General features: G+C 44.2%; 2 protein-coding genes across 7 annotated transcripts in view; both read left to right on the top strand.

Annotated features, from left to right (window-relative positions):
• The window catches only part of STN1 (STN1 subunit of CST complex), a 44453-nt gene extending 33478 nt beyond the window's left edge, over window positions 1–10975 (top strand). For all 4 annotated transcript variants that reach the window (XM_062601888.1, XM_062601889.1, XM_062601890.1 and 1 more), the window contains 3 exons: window positions 3519–3641; window positions 5003–5075; window positions 9117–10975. In XM_062601888.1, the coding sequence (XP_062457872.1) occupies window positions 3519–3641; window positions 5003–5075; window positions 9117–9274 (354 nt within the window). In that variant the 3' untranslated portion in view covers window positions 9275–10975. The remainder of the gene's footprint in view (window positions 1–3518; window positions 3642–5002; window positions 5076–9116) is intronic.
• An 11332-nt stretch (window positions 10976–22307) lies between these two features.
• Window positions 22308–25701, top strand: part of SH3PXD2A (SH3 and PX domains 2A) — a 261573-nt gene continuing 258179 nt past the window's right edge. For all 3 annotated transcript variants that reach the window (XM_062601872.1, XM_062601873.1, XM_062601871.1), the window contains exon 1: window positions 22308–22461. In XM_062601872.1, the coding sequence (XP_062457856.1) occupies window positions 22390–22461 (72 nt within the window). In that variant the 5' untranslated portion in view covers window positions 22308–22389. The remainder of the gene's footprint in view (window positions 22462–25701) is intronic.

Here is a 25701-nt window from a genome sequence, read left to right as displayed (position 1 = left end):
AGGACTGCAGGACTGACATGTCCAGAGTCACTATTACTAAAATTATCACCTGTCTGTGCTGAGGATTAAACCTTGCATGAGAAACTGCAAAGGGCAATTCCGTGAGTAGAATCACGTGTGTGGTTACACCAGGAAACTTCAACACTATCAGGGTGTGTTGTGATTTGTAATAAGCCAAAGGTTACATACTTTCAGCATTTTGAACAAACTATTTCCTGTACCACTTCATTCTTTGACCTATTATTGATTGTACAGAGTTTGTCTCATTTTAAAGATCTGAGAATAACTGGTTGCACAGTACCAGCTCACTAAGCTGTGTGAAACTCTTCAGATGTAGTATATTGATTAAAATACCAATTCTGGAGATATAGATTCCTCTGCTGGCTTTGCTACAGAGTCCTTGGGCGGTCTTGGGAGTAGGGGTAGTGGTGGTAAAACTGTTATTTAATAGCTGCTTCTTTTTCTGTAAGGGGGGAGGAAAATGCTTTGCAAAAGCAATGAATGATTTTGGGGAAACTAAGGCATACTGAGGTGAGGGGCATTTTGTAAAGCGAAGTGTGAACATTGTGAGAGTTAAATTCAAAATCCATATTCAAATCTTGCTGGTGCTTTGGATGAGCACTTAAACTACTAAACATCTGCATTTCTCTGATGAAAAGCTTTGTAAAAGTAAAGTGATGGCTAATAAGCTGTGACTTGGAACTACGCTAACAGCTACAATACATCCTAGTAACTGTGATAAATGCTTGCATTTCAAATCTGAAATAAAAGCAGGATTTCATAGCCTAGATTTCTTCTTTCTGTGTATAGCCCCATGTTCAGTCTCCTGCAGATTTCTGCTCAGTAGACTAAATCGGAAGCTTAGGTGTACATTGGCTCTGACGGGTTCCAAGTCCAGAATAATTGATGGCCTGGTTTGCTTTAACAGAAAGTGATAAGGTATTGGGAAGAAGTACTATTGACTTACAAATTTTCAGGATGAGATGCTGGAGATATTTTCAGTGGACCAAAAGAACAGATTAAGTAATTTTGGCTTGTGTTCATGTAAAAACTCCTCAATTGTTGCTGTACTTGTAGGGATGGAAAGGAGGAAGCATCTTCTAGAGCACACCAGGAAAAAAATGCAAGCATATTGTGTCATTTCAGGTTAATGTTGAAGTCTCTGAAGAGGGCAGGAGCCCTCATTTGTTTTTTAGGAGCAGTCCTTCTGCAGTGGAGCCCTTTCGCTTGGCCTCTGCAGGACATATGAGAGAGTGCTGATACATAGCAGCTGCTTACTTATTTTCTTGCCCCCAAACCTGCTTCTTTGCCTTTGCTCTGTCAGTGTCTTGACTTGCATTCTTAGTGATTCTGTTTCAGTACCCATCCAGGCTGAGCTGTGTGTCAGTTCACAGAGAGTCTGGTTTTAATTATCTCCTTTTTCTGGTGGGCTCTCAGTGTTAAGCCAAACTGAATAATCATCGTGCTGCCTTGGAGGTATTTTTATCTTTTTTTTTCTTTCCCCAAATGTTTGCTTTCACATTAAAAATTGATCAGAGTCTTGAGGTGGTTGCTTTGCTAGCAGTTTCTTAGATTCTTGAGGATTTATTACTGCATTTGAGAGTCAAAGTCCCTTCATTTTACGTATGGTGAAGGCAATGTGCTTTTCCATGAGAAAATATTCACTCCTAACCCTTCCTGCTACATTTTGTATTTGTTTCTTCAGTTTCTCAGAAGAGGCATTGTAAAGAGAAATATGATAGTGGTATTAAAGTTATGACTGGAATGGTGTCCAGATGTATGGTCAAGTTTGTAATTGGAAGCAGTGACTGTTTTTATCCACACTGATATAGCTGTGGTGGACAGGGGCACAGATCAACATTTGGGAACTGAAGTCCTTCAGTCTGGAAGAGAAGGAGAAAACTGAACTGAGAATAATGGCCATTGTTCTGTGTTAATTATTTTGAACTATTATGCAATGATTTTTGACTCTCAGTCTGAGAGGAAAAAGCTGTTGTGGGACACAGAAAGAGTGAGATGTGACTATGGCCTGTCGAAATACTGAGGTCTAGCTTGGAGGGAGAGGATGTAGAAACTCATGATACATGCTAACAGTTACATCCCTATTGGATCTTTGAACTATTCCCAGTTAGACACATCAGCTTCCAGGCTTAGAAGCAGCTGGAGTTTTGTTTGAGACTTGCAAATTGATTGAATGAATGCTTTGTGGAAAGATATTCTTCTATTGCTAACGTGGTGTCTGTTTCACGTATTTGTGCGAATTCGTTCTAGTGCATATGCGGTTGCCTGTTTCACTCCCAAGGCTTCTGTGGGTGAAGTAGGATATGTGAAGTCCTTTTTTTCAGAATAGGGTGGAAGCATTTACAGTGAAAGCTGAAGAAATAGCTTGGCAAATCATGCTTTGGTTGCTCTGTTGTGGTTCTAGTTATCACATGTTGGTTTGTGGGAAGCAGTTCAGCTCTCTTCTCAAAGGAAACCACAGGGAGCACAGTGTGCTTCCAACAAATGAGCAACCAACAATTGGGGAATGAAGTACTCTGTGCGGATAAATGGGAAGTTGCAGGGCATAGTAGGACAGATAAGATAGGGAGAAGAGTAAGTCGTGGTCTTGCTCTTGTCTACCCATACTTTCTCTTTTCCACAACTGATTCTTCTTTTCCTCCCACTTCCCTAGCTGTCATTCTACTGTCTTGGCTCTGTTCTGTTTCCAAGCAAGCCCTGCTTCTCCCTAATTTTTTTTTCCTCCCCTTTCCTCCTACTCTATTAGGAGTGTCCCAAGTGCAGAACCCTTTATTCTAAATGGCATCCTCAGTTATGGACTTCCAGGCCCACCTCCTTTCACAAGAGACTTGTTCCCTGCCTGCCCTCAAAACTGAATCCTTTGTTCACTCATTTTCTATACCTGTCTTAATGTCTTATGTTCTCTTTATCCTTTCATTTCATCAGGCTGTGGAGAATCTCTTGAGAGCATGACCAGAATGTGTGCAAAATATTGGAAACACGGGATAAGAAACAAATACTGCTCTTGCCGATTTCCTCCTTTTCCTTGGATGCTTCCTCAGTTTCAAATCAAGAGATGGGCATCTAGTCCCCAGCATTTGGATTCTTCCTGAATATCACCTTCCAAAGCACTACCCTTTTTACCAGGAAAACTCTGAATATGATCAAAGCTTGATTAGCTAAACAGTCAAACGCTGAGTGAGCATCACAAACCTATTCCAAAAGAGAGTTCTCAGTACACAATCAGATAGCTGCTAAATACAAAGGAGGTATTTAGGAGATTGCAGTTCCTTAAGAATAGCAAACTCTTCTGGTTATTTTTTTGTTTTTAAAGCTCAGGGATGTTGGTTGGTTTATGCATAACAGATACGATTTGTGAATTACAAAATAAAAACCCTAAAAGTGTAATAAAATCACCTGAAGTTGTCTTGCTTTTGAAAGCATCTGGAGCTGTTGCTGGTAACTTTAGTTGAGCTGAGATTTCTCACCATCTACTTCATTCCTTTCTTCCCATCCAGGTGAAGTCAAAAAGTAACTGCAGTTCCAAAAGGATTCACAGTGTTTTTAAGCAAGCAATAAGGATGCTACAAGAAAAAGGGGTGGTTTTCCAGAAACCCGGTAGTTCCAAGGACTTATACCATGTAAGAAACTAAACTGTGGTAGCAAAGAAGTTCAGGGCTCTGACTTTCACAGAGAGTAGAAATGTTTCAAAAATAGTAGAAATGTTTCAATAAAAGAAGCTGGGCATCCAAGTGCTGTCCTTTACTAGAAGTCTTACCTGCAGCTTACTTCACTGTTGCTTTATCTCTGTATCATAGAATGGTTTGGATTGGAAAGGACCTTAAGATCGTTTCGTTCCAACCCCCTGCCTGGGGGGGGCAGGGATGCCTCTTACTAGAACAGGTTGCTCAAGGCCCTGTCCAACGTGGCCTTGAACACTGACAGGGATGGAACATTCACCACTTCCTTGGGCAACCTGTTCCAGTGCCTCACCACTCTCACAGTAAAGAACTTCTTCCTTATATCCGACCTGAACTTCCCCTGTTTTAGTTTGAACCCATTACCCCTTGTCCTATTGCCACAGCTCCTGATGAAGTCACTCTCCAGCATCTTTGTAGGCCCCCTTAAGATACTGGAAGGCTGCTATGAGGTCTCCACGCAGCTCCTGTTCTCCAAACTGAACAGCCCCAACTTTCTGTCTTCATACAGGAGGTGCTCCAGACCCCTGATCATCCTCGTGGCCTCCTCTGGACTTGTTCCAGCAGCTCCATATCCTTTCCTATATTGGAGCCACCAGCACTGCACAACATACTCCTAAGTGAGGTCTCACGAGAGCAGAGGGGCAGGATCACATCCTTTGACCTGCTGGTCACACTCCTTTTGATACAGCCAAGCATGCAGGTTTCTGGGCTGTGGGCACACACTGAAGCTGGCTCATGTTCAGTTTCTCATCAACCGACACCACTAAGTCATCCTCCGCAGGGCTGCTCTGAATCTCTTCTCTGCCCAACCTGTAGCTGTGCCTGGGATTGCCCTGACCCAGGTGCAGGGCCTTGCACTTCACTTTGTGGAACTTCATGAGGTTGGCATTGACCCACAGGCACTCACCTACTGGGTGGTTCTTTTTGTAACTCGGCACCAGACTTACGCACTGATGCTATTCTAAGTGCAGTCTGTGTTCAATGGTTGCAAAACTGCTGATGCAGCTTGAGCACACTGAAGCCTGAGACCTGGGATAGTTCTCTTGATCGAAGTGGAGTGACACTTGGTGTTTGGATTCTGTTATATCATGTTCTTTGTCTAACTCATGGGTGCTGGTAATGGTACTAAAAATAACTAAAGAGTTATCATTCATTGTTAATCTCAGAGGCAGTATATAATGCAGACTGTAGTTAAGACAGTGTTAGTTTAGAATACATGGCATTGGATTGCTTTTCAACAGCCATGCCATCTACTGTGAAATAGACTGCTATGAACTGTCAGTTTCTTCTGTTTTCTCCAGGTGACTGACCATGATAAGGAGCTGCTTAAAGTGACCCTTGATGTGATTAAAGAAGACTGTCGAAAACCCAGGCGTAAGTAACAGTGTAATCAGGGCTCTTATGAACTGTTGCTGATATATTGATGACAATATCTCCTCCTGCTGCTGGATTAGGTATGCTTCTTGTCCTTACCCTTGAACTTGGAGCTAAGCTGTTGGTGTAGCTAATCACTATAGCTGAAAGCAGGAGTGCAAGAGCAGCTTCCTGTCAGCATGGAGAAAGAAGGAGCAGGTGTGCCCAGCAGGAAGAAGACCTCTCAGATCTGAAACAATTAGCCATTTTCTTAGATCTATATTTTTGGAGAATACTTAGATTTTGGGAGGAACCAAACATGACAGAGTTAGGTCAGCACCCAGCAGCTGTTGCTTTGCACTTCAGATAAGTAGCAAATCTTGCTAGCTCAGTTTCTACAGGGGTGTTGACGCAAAAAGTGACTGTGCAGAAAGGTAAAGTCCCCACCTCCATTAAGTCAACAGGATATTTGCTGTAGATGTTAAGCTCAGGTAGAGCTCAGGTGGTTGTTCTTTGCAGGTAGGAATTTCAGTCTAACAAAATCCACTTCTTTTCAGGTAATGTACCTCATGTGGCTTCTGAGTTATCCCTGTCCCTGGAGTCTACTGTGTCATATTGCCATAGCGATAGCTTGTGCTTAACTTGAGCGTTTGCTAATTACACTGGCACATTGCTACAGAGTTTCAATTCATTGGACAGAATGTGTCAGCAGGGATCACTTGCAGCTACTTGTGGGGTAGAAGGCTCTTTAGTACAGAATGAAAGACTAACTAGAACATCAGGCATATAATCTTAAATTGCTTTTATCCTTATCACAACCATAATAGTGCTTGTAGGACCTGGTGTATGATTCTTATCCTGAAAGAAAATAGGCAAAGTGAAGTAGTATTATTTCTGAGGTTTCAACTGGCTATTTCAAGCAGTGGGGTAATTGCAGACAGGGTTCCTAGGTGGAGGTAGGAGTTCTGTGTCTTTGAGGGGTGGAGGAGTAGATGTTAATGGGCATGCAGGTGAAGATGGGCTTGTTTGCTTGAGGCTGTTCCGGTACAAGTTACCGTATCACATTGTTTTATTGTCTTTTTTCCCATTAACAAATACAAACATAATCTCTGTAAGTGTCAAGTCATTCTTCTGCCCATTTTATGCACCAGCTGGTTCTCATGGGAACCCATTTTTTTTTTTTGCCACTATGAAGGCCAGAACCTGCATATAGCTGACACGGGGCACTGAGCGGCTGCCTGGTGTTTAACTCCTCTATTCCGTACTATCGCACTGGTGAAGTACTGAGAGGCTGGGAAGATCTTTCTCCTACTTGGGAAGAGTCAACAGCAGACAGAAACTTGTAGATCAGTCCCAGAAAATAAAGAGTCCCGAGTCCTCAAAGCCGTTTTTTCCGTACTGAGCAGGTTAAAAATAGCAACTGCTTTACAGAGCCTCTTGTTCTGCTCGAAGCTTCCCATCTCCTTAGTTTCCTGTTGTAAAGAGGACAATTTCCAGGTCGGTGTCTCTTTGCTAGTTTTCAGAAAAACCTTTTCAATGCACTGGTAATAGGAGATTCTGAGGAGGAAAGCCAAGAAGCTTCAATCCAGACCAACAGGGTACTGCGGATATTTTACTGTCGCTGAATGATGCAAGAGCGCAGAGCTCAATGTGACTGTCGGCCCCCCTCTGCTGGTGGGTTGGCAGTCTTAGCCAGCTTGGCCTTGAAGAGTAGGTTCGTGGTGAGAACATAAGAACATGGTAATACCTAAAGGGCTTTTGCTTATTTGTTGCAAGAAATTGCTACCCATTTTCCTTCAAAAGTAGTATTAATCTTCCATGGCAGAAAGACTGATTTAGGATGAACCAAGCTCTTCTCTCCAGTGGGTTACTTCTCTGCCACTTTTCAAGGCAATGCCTCACCCCATTGCTTCTGACACATTATCGGGCCCAGCCCAGTTGTCTGGAACTACTTTAGAAATAAAGAAAATCCCCAGCATGCCTAGTCAGAGCTCCACAAACCCTGACCTGTAATATGCCTACTTGACAAGCCTAGTCCTTGGCTCCAATTGTAATTCCACACTCTGATCTAAAGTGCCCTCATGCAAGGCCACTCTGAGTCCACCTAGAGGCCTAAGACAGCCAGAAAAGGATGACAGCACGTTTTGACTCCAGCCTGAACTGCAAAATGGAAGACTTAGTACAGATTTGGGTGGGTGGATTTGATTTGGGTTTGTTTTGTTTTTTTTTTTTTTTTTGGGGGGGGGGGGGGGGGGTGGGGGGCCGTTTTTTTGGTTTTGTTTTTTTTTTTTTTAATTTTACTCTAGTTTTAGGCTTAGCTGAGGCCAATAGTAATGAAGGGGAAAAAAAAAAACAGGACCACTTCAAGTTAAATTTACTATATCAGAATGGATCCCATGTGAGATGTCCACAGTGGCAAATGGTACCTGTTCTGTGACTCTGTCCTCTCTGCTATTGGTAGGTTATTCACAGCCCGGCTTACCTCAGCTCGTGGACAGAAGCTGGAGTGCAGTATGTCAATGAAAGAGGGACAGCATCACTCTACTGCAAGAAGCGTATTCCCTCAAAGTTGGATCATAGACTAGGAGTGTTTCTGGTTTACTTAATGATAGTACATACCTGCAGCTACCCCAAAATGCCATTTTCTGCCAGCATGTAGGAGGAAAGTATGTATTGTACTGTTGGGTAACACTTGAGTCACTATTCTAATTCATTGAGACTTAAGGTAAGTTAGATCAGGGATGGGCACTTTGAGCCTTCTTATGACAAACCTGTGACTAATGCAAAATGCAGCCAGCTACTTTGTTTGCAACAATAGCCACTATGTCCAGGTAGAGTCATTGTTCTGTTCCTTGCACTTAGCCATCCTAGGGTGGTGGATGCATTTTTGGCTACCAGCCACTAAGGTGTTTTATCATGCTGGCTTACTGACTTCTAAAGAAGTATCTTTGCTGGATTCACAGCCTAATAGGAATTAGGCTGAACTGTTTATTTCCTAGTACTCAGCATTGCGTCCTACCAGTGACTTTTCTCCATAGCTTCTCAGGCAGTTCTGTGGCTCAGCTGATTCTAGAGTAGAGAGTGGCAAAAATATAAACAAAGGCAGCAAGAACGAGTTACAGGGACTCCGCTGTAACTTCTCAAACTTAACTTACATCATGTGAGCTGAGGAGGAGGGAAGTTGTTTTTTTTCTGATCCATCTCATTTATGCTCCTTTCCATTATTAGCCATGGGGGAGAAAGAAGTCTGTTGCAAGTTCAGCTCTCGGGGAGACTGGGTTTAAAAGGTGTGTTGGATGAAATGTTGACTGAGACAGCTGAGCTTCAAGTAGGCCCAGAGTAGCTGCATGAAGTACTGCAGCAGCCATTTAGGACTTTTGTCTCTGGTTTGCCCTCTAGGAAAGGGGATTCTTTTGCATTTCTGATCTCTTCTATATTTTCATGGTTAATTCCTCTTAAAAGAGCGTAAAATTTGATACTTCTGTGAATTTCTACTTCTGTTATTGTCTGAGTAGTCTAAGTGTGGGGATGGGATTGCATTGCTAGATGAACGAAAGTTGCATTGTAGCAGATTTTCCACAAGATGCCAGCATTGGGCAAGCAGTTAAGGGTCCTGGCCACGGAACTTTCTCTGTTCTGGCTGGCTTCGAGCTTGGGTATGAGCAAAAGGGTTTTAACTTGGTTTCTTCTGCACTTGCAGAAACTGTATGGCTTGCATAAGTGCTCAGTGGAGGTACCCTGAAGTTATTAACCTCATCATCAGATTGTACTGAATGAGCCCTGTATATTAGAGATTGCAAGACTGATGATATTTTGCCCTTATTGTTAGTGTTACAGCCCTGACACTTCCCAGAACAGTCAGGAGGAACAGTTGAGAATCAAAGAGCTGTAGGCATAGACTGGGTCTATTCCTTCTGAACACACACATCTCTGCTTTAGTACCTAGGGCATTCTTCCTCTTTGACAGCTGTGGCTTTTTCATGACTAATCTGGATTATAATAGTTAAAAGTCTGAAGCCTTTCCTCCATGCCTGACTGTGTTTAACTTCTTTTTTTCTGCAGATGCTGAAAAAGGCTGCCATTTCCTTCATATCTTAAATTGTGTTTGTCAGAGCTACAACCCCTCTCTGACTGAAGTGGTGATGCACCGTGTCTTGGAACTGCTGGAGAGAAACAGTGATGTTGTCAGCACCATGGAAGGATATTATATGACATTTTAAAGAGAGAAGATAAGATACATTCATTGTGGTCCATTCTGGGTAAAGGAGGAAGGAAGGAGAGATTGAGTGACCCTGAAAAGCTGCTATTACCTGATATGATCTAGATAGAGGGAGAAAGAAGAGCATTCTGATTCTCCAAATACTGTTTTTGTCTAGCTCTGAGAAGCTGCTAAAATACTTGTGTTAATATTCTTGCTGACTTCCTCACTATTCCTAGTGAAAGTTGTATCAGCCTGATTCTGGACATCCTAACACAGCAGGGGAGCTGGAAAAGAAACTGTTCTTTCCTTGCAGTAAGATGGTTGTCCTCACATTTACAACCCTAAAGAAAAGGCACTGCTCCAGAGTGCTGTTTACAACAGTGGGCGTGACAGGACTCATTCTTTTCTGGCTTAAAGACTGATCTTGTGATCTTTCCATATGGTAATAGCTGTGGATCTTTCTTTTTATATATGCTTTACAATACCTAGAGAAAAGACATGTAAACAAACAATCAAAAGATTTGCCTGTCTTCCTGGCAGCGTTGGTGTACCCATGTCTGTAAATGTATTCCTGAATATGTGCAACTTTTGCACACTGAAGCACAGTCCTGGCCTTTCTCTCAGAAGTTATATTTAGGAATGGAGTCCTGCATCCCTTCCCCACCCTGCAACCTTGCCCACTGCTTGTTGAGCATGTCTGGATTCCCCAGGCTACTGTGCACACTACTGGTGCGTGTTGCTGTGGATTCTGTTCAGACCAGAATTCTCAAAATCAGCCTCCATTTTGCTGCTTATTTTTAAACTGCTTCCTACATCACAAATGGCAAATCATAAATCAGATGCTTTGGAAAAGAAAACATGAAAGCCAGCAAGACCCACTGTAATCTCCATGCTCTCCATTATCTTTTGTGTCTTATATTCCTTGTCACTCTCAGGGAAAAATACTATTCATCTCTGTGCTTGCAGGGGAACGGAAGACATTGATGAAATAACACTAGCCTAAAGAAGGTTGCCATGCAAGATGTTTGATCTCTGTTATGTGCCACAGTTCAAAGCCCAGAACTGTTCAGTATTTATCCTTACAGAGGGCTTGCTGCTGGAGGGGCTTGTCTGTTTAATTAATCTGTTTAATGGTGTGGAGGTGAGACCTTTAACTTGAAAAGAGAAGAAAGGACTGAATGTATCCTTCCTCTTTCCTCTGCACCTTCCCTGGAACAGTTGAAATAGCAGACTCCCAGGAGGCAGATGTAGTGGTAAAGCCCTAAAAGGATTGACATAGCAGGGAAAAATAAACCATAGGCATGAGGAAAGCCAGTGAGTAGCCCCATGTGTGCCAGGTCTCTGGTTTGTTATATTATATGCCTCATTCCAAGCTCTGGCTGCAGTGAGATATAGGCTAAGAGAAAGGCATGACAAAATATTTGGCATTTGCATTCAGAGGCCTGTGGAAAACTCTGTCCTTAAAGAGATGGTGCGTTTGTTCATAGTGGAAAATGATATATGAATCATTCTTTTGCTGTAAATTCCCTTCTTGCTGCAGGGCTCACTAGTTTGTTTCCCTGCAGGCTGCCCTGCTGCTAGCACTGCTGCTCTGGTTCGAGTTGGGTACCTGTTAGTCAGATCTTAATATGGGCCTGAACAGGTGCTGAAAGGATGTACTTGTGCAGGAGGAAATGAAAGAGAAGATGATTAATAAAGAACTGTAGAAGTCTTCTCTCTTTGCCTGCCTGTCCCATGTCTCTGAAAATAAGTGAAAGTCCAGATTCAGAGAGAAGTGGTACTGAGGGGAATTGCACCTTAAATTTATGCCTGCAAAAGGTCTGGTTGTCCAGAGGGAAGGTTTGTTTTTCAGATTCCTGCTCTAATTACTGATCAGTTTGAAGTGGTGGTTAAAAACAAAGGCCATTTATGAAGCAGTTTGGAGTTTGATTCCTAAATTCATACTCACTTTGGGAGTTAACAAGTCACCTGCTTGGCATGAGTTCAGGGACTTTCTTTAAAGGAAAGTATACGGTGTCTTGGGCATGCGGAAGAATGTGGCATCTAATTTAAGAGACTGGCTTGGCCATTTCCTTGAAATGTTCTGTATTGGCAGAAGCTGATTTTGCTGGGAAAGGGTTAAAAGAACACTACTGGCTCAGTGGGAAAGGTGGTCTCCTCTCCTGGGTTAGAAGAAAGACTGACCCTGGTTCTCCTGAGGGTGTCAGCCAAGTGTGTGAGCTGGATGAGTTTGCTAAGTATTGGAGATACTCTCCAATTGAGAGTATATTGAAGATAGTCTGGAGATCATGTTGCTCTTTAGGGTCTCCTTAAAATATATTCATACCAAAATAGGATTACATCTTTTTCCTCTGTAGCTTGTATAGTCATACACACAGCTTCTAATGGGTTCTGCTGCACCCAACTTTAATGCTGCGCTTCCTGGGTCTTAGATGTGTTTCTGTGTGTAAAGTCTGCCTAAAACTCCATGGCACCTATTTTCCATGCATTGGAGATTCATGAAAGTGTCTTCCCTCTCTGTCCTGTCCCTCTTGCACTTTGAAAGCAGCTGTGAAGCCTCAGAGATGAAGGGAGAGGAACTTGCCTGTGGAAAGATGGATAGTCACTCTTGAAAGAACCTGTCCTTGGGGGTTTTTAAGTTGGTCCTTGCTGACAATGCTGGACTCATGTGATGGAGGGTGCATTCTGTTGGAGATTGCTCCCCAGGAACAGCAAAAAGGGCTTTTTCTCACTTGAGTTAGCTCAGGGAAGTAATATGAATGAACACAAGGGAGCCTATGGTTTTTACAAGACCAAACAGTTAAGGCAGAATTAATGGAGGAGTCTAGATTTAAGTTACAGAGATTCTAATTCTCAATAACTGTACAGAATAGTTGTGCCTTAAGTTTGCATGCTTTCTTTTTTTCCATGGTCGCCACCCAACAGAGACTAACACTCTGGTTGAGTGCATTCCCTCTCTTGTACCTACAGGGAATAGCATATGCATATGCGTGCTCAGAAGTACCCAGGCTAGCTGAGCACAGAGCTCACTGTAGGTTGATTTACCCATTTACTCAGTATCTCTACAGTATGCTTCTGTGACAGCAGTCTAGACATACCCGTATTGGTATAAGTCACCTTTATGTAAGTCTAACTACACACACTAGGGCTTTTACTGCTAATAAACTGTCTCTCTGTTTAAAGATCATATCCTTAACCAAGAGAGTCATATCATGCACGCTGTGAAAACTCTGACCACACCTACAAAATATTGTGTGGAATATACAGTGAAAGCACAGTTTCTTGTTTTGTTTACTTTGAAAACTTGTTAGGCAATGCAATTATTAGTGCTTTACTGAAGGGCTTTGAAGGTGGCACTCTAGTTTAAAATTGACAAGAATTCATGTTGTAGGACTGCTTCATGGCCAGTTTCAGTTTCCATAGAAACGGTTATGGCAGTAAAAGGCAGGTAAGTAAAATGGAGTTTTTAAAAGCAGTCAGCATTTTTGTTACTTTAGAAAGGTATGTTTCCATAGAAATGCAGCACCTGAGAGCAAAAACTACCAAAGAACCTCAATAGCAAAAGGTGAGTGCTTTTCTGGTGAGGATATGAGCTCTACCTTCAGTCCCCACCATCTGCTTAGGTGAGAGAAGAAATGAGGTGGTTCATGCCTCAGTTTCACTCTTTTGTAAATAGAGAGTAATCCAGCTCCCTGTGTAGGTATAAGCCTCAACTTTTCTTAATGTTAGTCATTAAAAGCTCTTGAGATCTGTTGATGTGACCTGTGTCTGTGTGGGAGAGGGTGAACGGATATATGCTGGAGTGGGGCTTAGTTCTAATCCAAGCCTCACTTTTGCTAATAGCTTTATCTTTCTCCACCTCATTTTACATGCATATTACTTGGCCTGGCTTGCCTTTCTGCTCTCCAGGTCCAATGAAGCAATGATGGTCTCCCTAGTTTTATTTTTATCCAATATTTTTCCTGGAATCCTATTCCCTCTTATGACTTCTTAAAAATATAAATCCAGGTAAATAAGTTTCAGGTCGTCTCGTTCTCAAATCTTTGGACTGTAAATCTGTACCTCTGGGGGTGTGTATTTTACACAAGCTAACTGAGAAATGAAGCTTTTCTTTCAAAGTAATAAATGACAAATGTAAAGATCAGCTGCATGACTGAAAGCTGTTATTTTCTGGATCTGTGCATGCTTGTGTATTCCAGTGATGAACACCATAAATAGGAGTTTGTAGTTCTTCATTCAGAATGAAAATTCATCAACAAGCATTCAGTGAGGTGTGGAGCCACATGAAGAATTATGAGACAGAGTACTGAAAATTTGCTTGTCAGAGAAATGCAGTTTCGTTTACTTTGGGAATAAGCCGATCCTGTGGGGAAAAGATGTGCCTAGCAAAGATTTGTGTCTTTATACTTACTTCTAAATGGGAAAGGAGCAAGTTCAGACCCCATGGGCAACCTGAAGTTTGAAACTTCCTGTCAGTGCAGCACTATGTTCTTTATTGCCATCTTTCACTGCAGTCTCCAGCCCTCCTGCCCCAACCCTACAGCCCAGCAAGCAAACAACAGTTCAGCTGCAAAGATAAAAGAACAGTTGTAATAATTGGTTACCGTCCTCCAGGAGCCCCGGCACTACAGAAACATTTTTGTGGATGTTTGTTGGCAGCAGGGAAATGCTGAGCCAGGGATCTTGGGTTTCATTCCCAGCAATATGCCCTGTCAGGCACAGAGGCTTTCTCCCTAATTTCTTTCATCTATTTCTGCTCTCCACTCTCCCCAACTGTCATTTCTCAGTCCCTTCATTTCCTTCAGTCTCATCGTTCATCTCTGTACCACAGATCCTTGCCAAACCTCCTTCCTCTCTACTTTGTTCCCTTTTTCTTTCTGAACTCAAATATTCTAGTCAGCATCTGGCAATTGGAAGTTTCACTCTAATCCCCTTGCCTAACTGACCTGGCACTGTTCACAGGCTGTTCTGATTCCAGCAGATTGTGCTTCGCTGCTTGTCTAGGCACTAGAAGAGGCAGATAATGACTTTAGAGCTTTCTTCCTCATGTAGTTTGGAGCAGGAAAGAGTTGCAATTTCAGGAAAACAACACTTTTTCCACCCCACCCTCACAAAGACCCAGTGGCCCCCTCGAAGATTCCAGTGGTGGCTTTCTTGCAGGTATCTGAGTACAAAATAAATGCACTTGCCCAAACCTAAGTAAGCACAGGTCATGCACAAGACAGAAGCTATCTGCTTCTCCCTGCTGCTTTCACATCCTGGCAGATTTCGTTGCAGACATGATCTGTAAAGTTAATGTGGACTTTTAGTTTGCCTACCAATTGGCATGTCTCCTTTTTTTTCTGAGAAAGTGTGATTTTACTTTAATGGGATTATACTTTAATGTGATTATAGTGTGTGTCTGGGCATTTGTCAACATTTGTCCCACCACCTGAAGTGGCTTTGTTGGCTAGTTAAGAGGGCTGAAGGACCCTGAGCTGTTAGTCTTTAGAAAATGGATGCGCTGATAGAAGAGGGAAGCCCAAATTCGTGCCTCCATTAAGGGAAGGAAGAAACTCAGTCACACATCACTGGAGAAACCACACACAAGACAGTCCCGAGAAACCACACACAAGACAGTCCCAAGAAACCCGTTTTTATAACCAGTAACTTCAGCTGCCACCAGAAGCACTTGCTCTGACTGCTCTTTTAAGAAATGACTGGGCTGTTTTTCCTGAAGCTTACTCATAGGGAACACCCCAAATTTCCCATTCACGATGGGAAACTTCAAGTCATTAAAATCTGGTAAAGTTATAGTATTTACATCAGGGTACAAAGTGGAGTAACCAATTGTTAAGGATGCCACCAGCCTATTACTACCAATATCTTTTAAATGTGCCATGGGGGCTACACTAATCTAGTCACAGTAATTTACAAGTTGAAACCAGTGCAGATTAACAAGTGTGCCTGAGCATAACATAACCTGGAATTTGCTTGTGAAAGAAATAACCTAAAGGAACAATTTTCAGCAAGTGCTGAACCACCGAACAGTGTGGTGCCAATTAACCTGGCACAACGTGTCCTACAGCTCTTGTTTTAGCTTGCTTTTTGTTATTGATTGGAAGAATGAATGCTGCTTCCCAACCTGCTAGAACTGGAGCTCTCTGCCACCTTAGCCTGCGATGAGCAAGCTGTGACTCTACAAGCATGTAGGCCAAAATATCTGCTTGTCTTGCTTGAGAGCTGCAGGAGTGGCTGCAGCAGGCCACTGCTTCTGTAGATTTGGCCTGAGACACCTGTTCTTTGTTCTTTCTGATTTCCCCAAGTTAAAACAGACAGGAAAGTCATCTCGTGTCTGCTGTGAGCAAGGTAAGATAAATTGTAAATGTATGTCACTGCATGCTAGCCAATGTGATTAAATGAAGCCATGTTTTGACCTGAAATGCTTGTGACTCCTCCCAGGAGTGGAGGCCTTATCCAAATATATGATGCTGTTTGGAAATGTGAGGGAGGAATGCATTCCCTCAAATGTCTTCCCCAACAACAGAGGCTTACCTGATACTAACATGTGCTTTTCTTGGCCAGGTACAAAGGTGGTAGGGAAGTAAAAAGGGTGTTTGGAGTTGGGTTTTTCTTCCATTGCCAAAATTGAAGTCATTCACACTGAGAGCGGAGGAGTTGTCCTTGCATGCATGTAAAACTAAACTCTTCTTTGCTGTAATGTCCACAAAAACGCCCAGAGCTGTAACAAGCCAGGTGGTGGTCTGAAGCTATTGCCTACAGCTGCTGACTGCTAGTGTCTCATTGTTTTCTTCCCTCACCTTGTCTTTTTCTCCCTAGTAAAACCACTTAATTTCTGGTTCAGAGTAGTTATAGCCTCTCTCTTTGTCCTTCTGTGAGTGCAGTGATCCAGGACAAACATTACAAGAGCAAACTGATACAGAGAGGAGTTTTGGAACTCTGAATGTAGGAAAGGATGAGAAATACAGAGGAAACTGAAGGAGGAGGATTTAGCACAAAGATGTTTGAAATTAGTCCCGTTGAAAAAGGCTAAAGCAGTAATTGCCTAACGATGCTTTAGACATCTGTTTCAGGACAGGCAGCAGGTGTTGCATGTAATGAAAGCAAGGGCTTGTACTATTTTACTTTCTGCAATTAGAAAGCAGGGGAGGAAATGAGGGCAGGAAAAAATTGGAGTAAGAGAACATTTACCATAAACAGCTGGACAAATTTATATAGAGCACAGTAATATTTATATGCTCTTCCTCTGCCTTCCTTTAACAGTTCCTCTGATCTGCAGGGTATTTTGTCCTTTCTATAAAAGGCCAGTGCCTTGGATGCTCAAAGTTAGATGATAAAAGAGCTGGCCTTTGAGCTCTTCTGTCTTTGAGGATGAAAATGTTCAAGACAATGTAACTGTCAATAGCCCAAATGCTGATTCTAACTGATGGAAACAGTCCTGAAGGAGGAGCTGCCCTTCTCTTGTGAGTGGTCTCTGTGTGCGTCTGTCACCAGATCAGTGGCTGAGAAAGACTCCCATTGATGAAATGGCCTTTAGGGTTGCATCCCTGGTACCGTGTGGCCATAGCTTAACACATGCCTAGATCCAAATGAACAGATGGGATTATGTGGATGGTGTGTCCGCTGCCCCAGACTGAAAAGCACACCTGTACCTGCTAGAGAAACTGTAGTCCCACTTTCCAAACAATGTTTTCTGGTTTGGAATGATCTTATTTGTTTTTCCAAGCAATAAGCATCTTTGGTTTTTCCAAACATCTCCACTACTGCCCTACAAAGTCTAACTTGAGAATACTGTTTGTGTGTATCCGTGGGATGATGTTGCTGCTGAGGAGGTCCAAAAGTGCTCCCCCTAAAGAAGTCTCTCTGCAGGGAAAACCACTTTGCTTTTGCATGAAGGTAACTTTAATAAATAAATAAATACAAAATAATCAATGCACTCCACTGCTGAGTGGTAGAGGTTGCATGTTACAGGTTTCCCCTTATAGTGTCAAGCTTGTGGTTTTGCCGTCTGTGGTCTAACAGCAGTTCCATGGTTCATAAGGTCTTGTTGATGCATTCTTATAATTCACAGTCCATCAGTCAAATGTTTTCTGGTTTGGATATTGGCAGATAAACTCTTCTACCTTCTCTAGGGGATGTGCAGCCAAATAAAATTACTGCTAGCTTTCAGAATGGGTTGAATAAGTAAAAACAGTGAACAAGGAAATTCAAGTTTTAAAAGGGCTTGGTGGAAAATTTAGATCTGTTAATACTGAGGTCTTGGTGTCCAAGTATGTACTTAGAGGTAACATGGGAGAGAACATGAAGACAGACTGCTTCTTCCTAGACTGACTTTATTTGTAACAAGCCTGCATTTTCACTAATGGATTGCCAAGTGGTTTTTTGCAGAGGGTGAGGCAGAAGCCAGTCTCAAAATGTGCTGTTTTGAGAACTGTGAGAACATCTGAAGTCAGGGATAGCATCCAAGAAGAAACCTGGGAATCCCAATTCAAACCTGTGATCAGTTTGGTAAACTTCAGCAGTCTCAAACGTAAGCCTGGCATGTATATAACACGTAAAGACAAGTGTGGTTTGGGCTTGCTTTGTTTCGTTATTTTAACCATGTCAATGGAAATCTACGAAGCCTTCATGACAATGGAAAAATACAAGGTGCATGCGGATGAAAAACAGTCTGCAATTTGCTGCTACTACCTTAAACAGAGAGTGCAGCTCACATACTGAGGTTGGAAATCCTTCATCCACAATTGGTAAGGGAGGACTGAAAAGTAACATTAGTCATGAAAGTGTTAAATTGTAAGATAGCTGCTTCAAGAAGGAGATAATCTATAATTTAAGTCATGAGGGTAAAGCAGCTCTTTCATAATGTAAGTGAAAGCTGTTATGCCATTGGGAAAGCATGTACAGTTCTATCAGGGGGAGCAATTATTTTCCTTTTCCCATTATCCTGAATTGCACATAGGGGCTGCTACCACAGCACTCTGATGATAAGGCTGGGGGGAAAGGGGCACACTACTGTGCTGGGGGGGCTGCTCTGCCAGGACTGCAGCTGGTTTCTTCAACTTCCTTTTCCATAAACTGGGCCTATTTATCTCCAGAGTGAATTTCATTTGAAAAGCAGAAATCTCTCAAGAAGATGAAATGCAATTGGCTTTTAAAACATAGGAGAAGAAGATTGCATCGTGCTTTGTGTTTCGGAGTTTGAGATTTGAATGCCAGACAGACTCTACTATTCTTGTCACTCCTATCAAAAGACATGTACATTGAAACCCTGAAGTGGCAGGACTGCATGGAAAGCAGCCCTTTTAAGAAGCTGAGGTTTTGTAAGTACAGGCACTGAGATGGGAGTGTAACAAAGGCTCTGTGTTGTGGTGTTGCACATCAGAGCCAAAAAAAACCCTAAGGGGCACATCTCTAGTACCATGTCTAGTAGATTATGCATGCAACTCTAGTCGCCAGTAATGAGTTGTGTGGCTAATCTGTCATGCACAGCACTGCAGCACTGCTGCTTCCCCCACAGGACTGGGCTGAGCCTATGAGGCACTTTGCTTCCCCTCCAGGTGCTGAGCACCGTTAGAGCCTCTCCTGGCTAGTGGGACAGGAAAACATTGTGTTCAACCTGGCTGCCCAGCCAGAAAGAGAAAATCATAGATAAGCAATAAACCTCACCTTCCACAACAGCTTCAGTCACAACAGCCAGGGCTGTTAGACCATAGGATGGTTAATATTCATAGGGGGTTACTTATCTGTGTTGATATACACTGAATTAATAAGCATTAGAAGTGGCCTTAACGGAGCACAGAAAAGCCTGTCCTTTGTTTTATTTTCTCACTGATTTTGTGACCCAAGTGTTTTCAATTTACAACCCAAATGCTTATTTACAAAACATTTGCAGCATGAAAAAATCCTCATGAAATATGAAAACTCAAGTCATGCTCCAGCTCTGAGACCACTGTGCACACATTCTGTCACGCATCAGCTTTTGCCGTAATTGTAGCACAGGCTGGGTGGCTGGGCTATAGCTGTAGTGGATCTGTGAGGCTAATGTGATTACCTGAACCCTTTTTGCCCAAATAACCCACTTAGCAAATAAGTAGACAAAAAAAAGCTTTTTGAAATAGCTGGTTTCATCAGAAATCTGAATTTCCCAGGGTGTTCCACAGGTGAATTTCATCAGAAGTCCGTAAAGGTGAATTATTAAATCAGCTTTAATATTGATGCTAAGATATGTATTAAATTTGATAATAATGGCAGTGATTTTACCATGTAATGGCAGGACTTCAGTAATAGACACTTGAAGAGAAAGGTATAAATACTGGGAGATTCAGGACTTAAATCCCTACAGTTAGTTTCCTACAGATTCATAGTGCCTCTACCCATGTCTTCATGGTCCTTGTCAGGTACAGGCTCTTGGGCATGTGGGGTCGGTCACAGACCCAAGCCTGCTGTGCTCTTCTCTGTGTACTCAGGCTGTCTTTCATTCAGCTCCAGCAGCCGGAGCCTGGCTCTCCAGCACAAGGCTGCGAAGCGCTGTCAGCTTCATTTTTCCAGCTGCTGCCTAAAAGAGGAGCAGATTTTCCCAAGCCTGCAGCATAATAAGGGGTTTCAGTTATGTTTCTGTCAGTCTTGCAATAGTCTGGGGTTGGACTCCCACTAGACTGGGTGTTGTACACATTTTAAAAGAACAATCCATGCCCCTAGCAACATATGTTTTTCCTATGTAGATGGAGGGATGCAGCAAACAAACAATGAGAGCATAAGGCGGCGATGAGCACAAAACCGTCAGATGATGGAGGAGGAGGAGGGGGGGAACCAGAGCTGTACAAGGGCTTCACAGCTGGAGAAAGTCACCTGGCGTGGCGGAGAATTGAGTTATTCTGAATAGAGGAAAGGTAAACCATGGAGCAGATGTCGAAGTATGGGGTGGGCACCAAGGGAGCACAAAGCCCAGTGCCTCAGGCTCAGGTTCCACTGAAAATAGCAGCTCCTTCCTTAGGAGAGCAGATGAGAGCACCACTGATAAAAAGGTGCCAATTAGTAAGAATGTCAGGAAGGATGGGGCAGGGTGTGTGGAGAATGATGTATTTGCTCTCTTTCGCTCACAATGACATGTTTTGAAAGCTGATTTAAAACAAACCCTGAGTGTTTTTAATGATGGACAGGACCCTTTATTCTTTTTTTTTGGTCAGGGTGATAGCAGAAAGGGATGGAATGGGTGATGCCTATTGATAACGGCTCACGGGGAAGAGGCATCCAAGACCACTGGCCATGCCAGGCATATTTTATCAATGGGTTATTTGAATATTTACATTTTCAAGGAGGAATCTTCTTTGGTTCCTCCGCACACCAGAGACTTCTTGGCCAGTCTAAACAGTAAAAGTTTCTAATGTAAATAATTGCTCCACTGCCTTGTGTCATGCAGGAGGGTTAGGTTAGGGTGGGAAGTCTCTCAAGAGGAGGAAAGAAGGTGCTCCAAAGAAGAAAAGAAAAGCCTGAAAAGTGACCACAGAGGTGGGCACATCAGCTTTTCCCCTTCTGTCACCCTCCCCATTACCAAAAGTCTGTTGCACGTATACCTGAGCACATCCCACGGTTGGACACCAGGAGTTCAGCATTTTATGTCACTTTACTAGTTTTGTGTGTTGTAGCAAGCTGAGCAGCGAGGAGAAGGCTGCCTTGGAGCATATACATCCCTGGCGTTACGCAGCAGGTACCTGCTTCCCACCTGGCAGCAGGCAGTTATGCCTGCAGTTATTTATGATGTTATCATTTTGAAGTTCCTCTCCTTTCTGAAGGGGGATCTTCCTTCCTGTCTTGGCAGGACCTAGCTCAGGATAGGACAGGTCTCTCGGCTCCCCGGTTTGCCTTTGTGCTGGTGAGGCTGCTGCTGGTTTTCCTTCTGTTTTTTAGGCTGTGTGTGGAAAGCAGCTATGGTTTGAAACCAACCACTTTCAGATGTCAGCCTCTGGGCTCAAGGATCTAAAGCTTTGTGACTCTGGTGTCTCTCTCATGCTCGTTGTTGCAGGGCCAATAGTGCTTGTAAAAGTTCTGATTCAGAAGCTGTGCCTGTAATGAAATCAGATTGCGACCAACCATCCTCACAGTAGACATGGGGCTTTTCTTGCCAGGAGCTGGGACCTTTCTGTGCTCCTGCACTAGCAGGTCCAGAGCTGTCAGCAGCACTCTGGAAGCTTAGTGGAAACTCTGCATGGGCTGCTGCTGAAGAGCTTCAGAGGAATGAGAGATCTTGGCAACTTCATTTAATTTGATGAATAGCTAATGAATATCTTGAAACAAGCTGAAGGCTGGAATATCACACGTAGGTTTTTGCTTCTGATGTAACTTCCAAATAACCGTATCGAAAGTAATGATGCATTATTGGGAAAAAACCCAACACAACAAAACTGAACTCTCTAGGGCAAACTCTTCTTGAAGTGGGACTGGGGAAGATGATGCACGTGTATCTATCTGTATGTGAATAGATGAATTGGGGTTATCACTCATGAATGGTTCCACTGGCACGAGCCTGTGTGACCTTCCTCCAGCTTTGTTCCTCCTGCGGCCCCGTGGCCAGGGCAGTGTGGATCTCTCCAAGCAGTGGCCAGCCTCGAGCTGCCAGCTGGAGCCTGGCGGGCTGCGCGCTCAGCCCCGCTCTCTTTCTGACCCTGTCCATCCCCTCGGGCAGGGCATCTTGGACACTGCAGCGCTGGAGGCCCCTGGAGCACCCTCCCGTTTCGCTGCCCTGTGCTGCGTCCTCCCCAGGGCTCTCCCTGCGGCCGTGCCGGGGGTCCCGGCGGGGAGGCGCCGTCTGCGGGCAGGCCGCGCCCCCAGCCACACGGGGGCGGTGGCTCCCGCTCCCCTCACGGCCCGTCCCGCCGGCGCCCCCCGGGGGCGGGTCCTGCGGCCGGGCCCTGCCCCTCACCGCCGCCCTGCCCGCGCAGCCTGAGGCAGCGGCCGGGGAGCGGAGCCGCCGCCGAGAGAGGGGGGAGCCACTGCGGCGGCACGGGGCGGGGCCGGCACCGGGGCATCCTCCCTCCCTCCCTCCCGGCCGCCCGGCGCGCCGGCCGGCATCGCCGCGGCGGGCAGCGCGGCGGAGGGTGCTGCCAGCGGCGGAGCCGCGCCGCGGGGTGCGCGAAGATGCTGTCCTACAGCGTGCTGGACGCCAACGTGGTGGACGTGGAGAAGCGGAGGAACCCCTCGAAGCACTACGTGAGTGGCGCTGGGGCCCCGCAGAGCCCCCGGTTCCGCAGCCGGGCGCGGCGCACGTGTGCGGGAGGCGGGCAGGGACGGGATGGGGACGGGCGCGGAGCGGTGCCCGCACCGCGGAGCCGTCCCCGACCGGACCTTGGCGAGGCACCCGCCGCCGTTGTAGCCCCCCAGCCCATTTGTCCCCGTGGGTGAGGCGGCCGCGGGGCTCCGGGCTGCCGTGGAAATGCAGCTCTCTTTCCTTGTCCTTCTTCATCCCGTTCGGCGGTTGGGTTTTTATGGTGGTGTCATTTTGAAGCTCCCCTCCCTTCTGAAGGGAGATCTTCCCTCCTTGCTCGGCAGGACCCAGCGCAGGATGGGACAGGTCTCTCGGCTCCCCGGTTTGCCTGGCCGTAGCACTGCAGTGTGCCCCGTGGGGAGCGGAGCAAGGCTCTGCAGTTTATGGGGTCAGTGAGCCGGAGGTGCTAAATGCTTCTTCCCTAGTTTTCTCCTATAAGTTACATTAAGACAGATTTTGAGGGGAGAGCCGGTTTGCATGGTTATCAAGTCAGACTCAGCTTTTGGGATCTCTTTCATCTCTGTTTTGCCTTGCTCCTTTCACACCTTACTGCCAATAGCAGTAAGAGGATTTTTAACAGCCTTCCCAGACTCCAGTATTGCAGGGTGTCATGTAGAAGTGTCTTTGTCTGCAGGAGTTTGCAGCATACGGTGGAGTAGCTTTTGCCTATCTGCATAAGCAGTGAGGGTATGTTTCGTTTCTGGGTTTTAGTTACGCTAAATTCTTTAACTCTTTCCTCAAAATACAATTTGCGTTTTAGTACATGGAAGACTGGATTTTGTGTTTAGGGACAGTAAATTATCTAGCTTTGGTAAGGTAAAGCCTGACAGGGTGTTGTGGCTGGTGCAAAATCTCTCTGAGTATACTGTGTTTCCTGGCATTGCGCGTCTGCCAGGTTTCTTCAGAGCCTGCTTGAAAGATAAGGCTGAAGACTGGACATAAAGCTTTGCATTAGTACTTCATATCACTGGGCTTTTTCCTCTAGAGCTTACACTACAACGCTGTTCAAGGCTAGAGGGCACTGTGTTGCTGAGATGCTGATTTGTAGATGTAAAGCTGAAGCTTTCATCTCCCTTAGAATTAAGCATCTGGTGCCCGGTTCAGAGGAGTGGAAGTTTTAGGTCTTAAGTGTCTTAAGTCTTAGGTCTTTAGTGTCCTCTCAGGCTGCCAGCTGGACCTGTGCATTCAGTATACTTATTGCTCATTCACTGCTTCCAGGCTGCTTTAGCCTTTGCAAGCTGCTGATGTGAATTGTGGCTGGCACCACCCCAGGCTGTTCTCTCACCTGAAAGGTGGCTGCAGTTCAGCATCAGAGAGATACATCTGCCAAGCACAGAGATATACAAAAGAGCTGGTAGGGATACCTTCCTTATCACCAAAAGAAATTGATGTTGTTGATTGCTTATTTGTTGGAAAATAACTGGAAAACAAGGATTTAAATCTTGTATTTACAGTTTTGAAAGGAAATATTTTCTGTGCTTGCATGCAGAAACATAATCTGTATTTCCTTGATGATGACTGTCATTGCATTTTAATGACAGTAGCCTAAATTGTTCCAAGAAGCTCTCTTTAACATTTCTAGTGGAAAATCTACTTCTTCCTCTTCACCTTTCTCTCCAAGCACCTTTTCTAATGCTGTCTTCTGCACAACAGTTCCATGTCCTTGTGTGTCCAGTTCTTAGCCAAAAATATCATAAATTGGTGATTAGTGTTGTGTCTGCCTTTTGTCCCACTCCGTCTCTGGCTGTACAGTATTCGGCACAACAGGGTCTTGGTTCACAAATAAGCATTGGAGTAATTCAGTTAAAAATGATAGTCATCCATGTCCTTGTGAATCTGTTTCTTTTAGATGAGTGAATTAGCCCACAGGTCCAAAAGCCTTGGGCACTTTCCGTTTCCTAGATTGCAGTTTGCAATGTGCTGCAGCCTTTGCCTTTCATCTGGCTGTGGTAGAGTAACTCTCAGAGGGTGGACTTGTGCTGTCAAAGAATTTAATTCCCTGGGTGTGATCCATTGAGCGTTGTTAGTTTGGTTCTGTGCTCTTCTTTAACATGAAACAACTATTTTCTTCTGAAATGAAGATAAACCTGACTTGGGATTTAGTTCTCTCCATTGCTAGCAGATAGTTTGTGAGAGCGTAAAGGCTGGTGCGCTCTGCCTTATGTGGCTTTGTAATATCAGAAAGCCTTTCTACCTCCAACATCCATAAACCCCCATCATGCCATGCCTCAAGGCCATGTAACGCATGCCTTGGCATCCGATTGATGATATGTTTCTCTGGTGGATGGTGACACAGGTATTGCAGGCATTTTAATGTGACTCCCTTTCCTTTTAATTGTGATCTTTCAAGGCAGTAGTGGAGCCTGGAGAGATGAAGGCATGTCTTAGGTATTGTGGGCATGTGAAGAGGGGCTAAATATGAGCCAGCGCATAAGCCCTGGCATTACTTGGCCTAGATGCCAGGAGCAGATGTCTTTCATGATCTCAGCATTGCTTATGTGGCCTTGGCTCAAGAAAGTAGAAGAAAGAATATGGCTTTGCATATCCTCTGCCATGATCGTGGTGTGTGAAACTTCTAAAGAGATTAATACCTCACTGGAAGATTTGTAGTGCTTTGCACATGGGAAGAGATTAAAATCTTGGATCCAGCACTATTTGATAGGAGCCCAGCCAGCTCTCTTCCCCATTCCCCTTGGAAATCACTACTAGGGAAGGAATCTTCACTGCCTCCACTCTGTCAGCAGCACAAGGCCACCCAGTTGGCTGGGCACCCTGGATGGCAGCATGTGAAAGGATAAACAGAAGGCTGGATCCATAACCACATGCCTCTTATATGGGATATCAGTAATATAAGCTCCTGGTGCTCTTACAGCTTTTGACTTTCCAAATTAATTTCCTGTTCTTTCTTCACACCAATGGTCTTTTAAAAATTGATTTATGTTTGATAATACTTAAAAAATGTTAAATCGCCTTGCTTTCCCCCCTTCCTTTTTCTTTTGACAAGAACAATGTCAGGAAGGTGAAGTCTGGATTTGTTGGAAAGACCCTTGATGCAACAGGGGTCATACACTGCCTGAGCAATGCTGTGGTGAAGCTGGGTGGATTAAGATGTTGCAGTTAATGGTTGAAGGTGTCAGTTAATCATTGTGAAGAGAAAAAGCTGGTAACAAAATCCAAATCCCTTT

This window comes from Pezoporus occidentalis, unplaced genomic scaffold, assembly GCF_034315485.1.
Source record: "Pezoporus occidentalis ecotype Australia unplaced genomic scaffold, CSIRO_AGI_Poc_V1 ctg73, whole genome shotgun sequence".
Classification (NCBI taxonomy): domain Eukaryota; kingdom Metazoa; phylum Chordata; class Aves; order Psittaciformes; family Psittacidae; genus Pezoporus; species Pezoporus occidentalis.
Note: the sequence above shows the minus strand (reverse complement) of the source record. Positions and strands in the feature narration are given on the sequence as shown.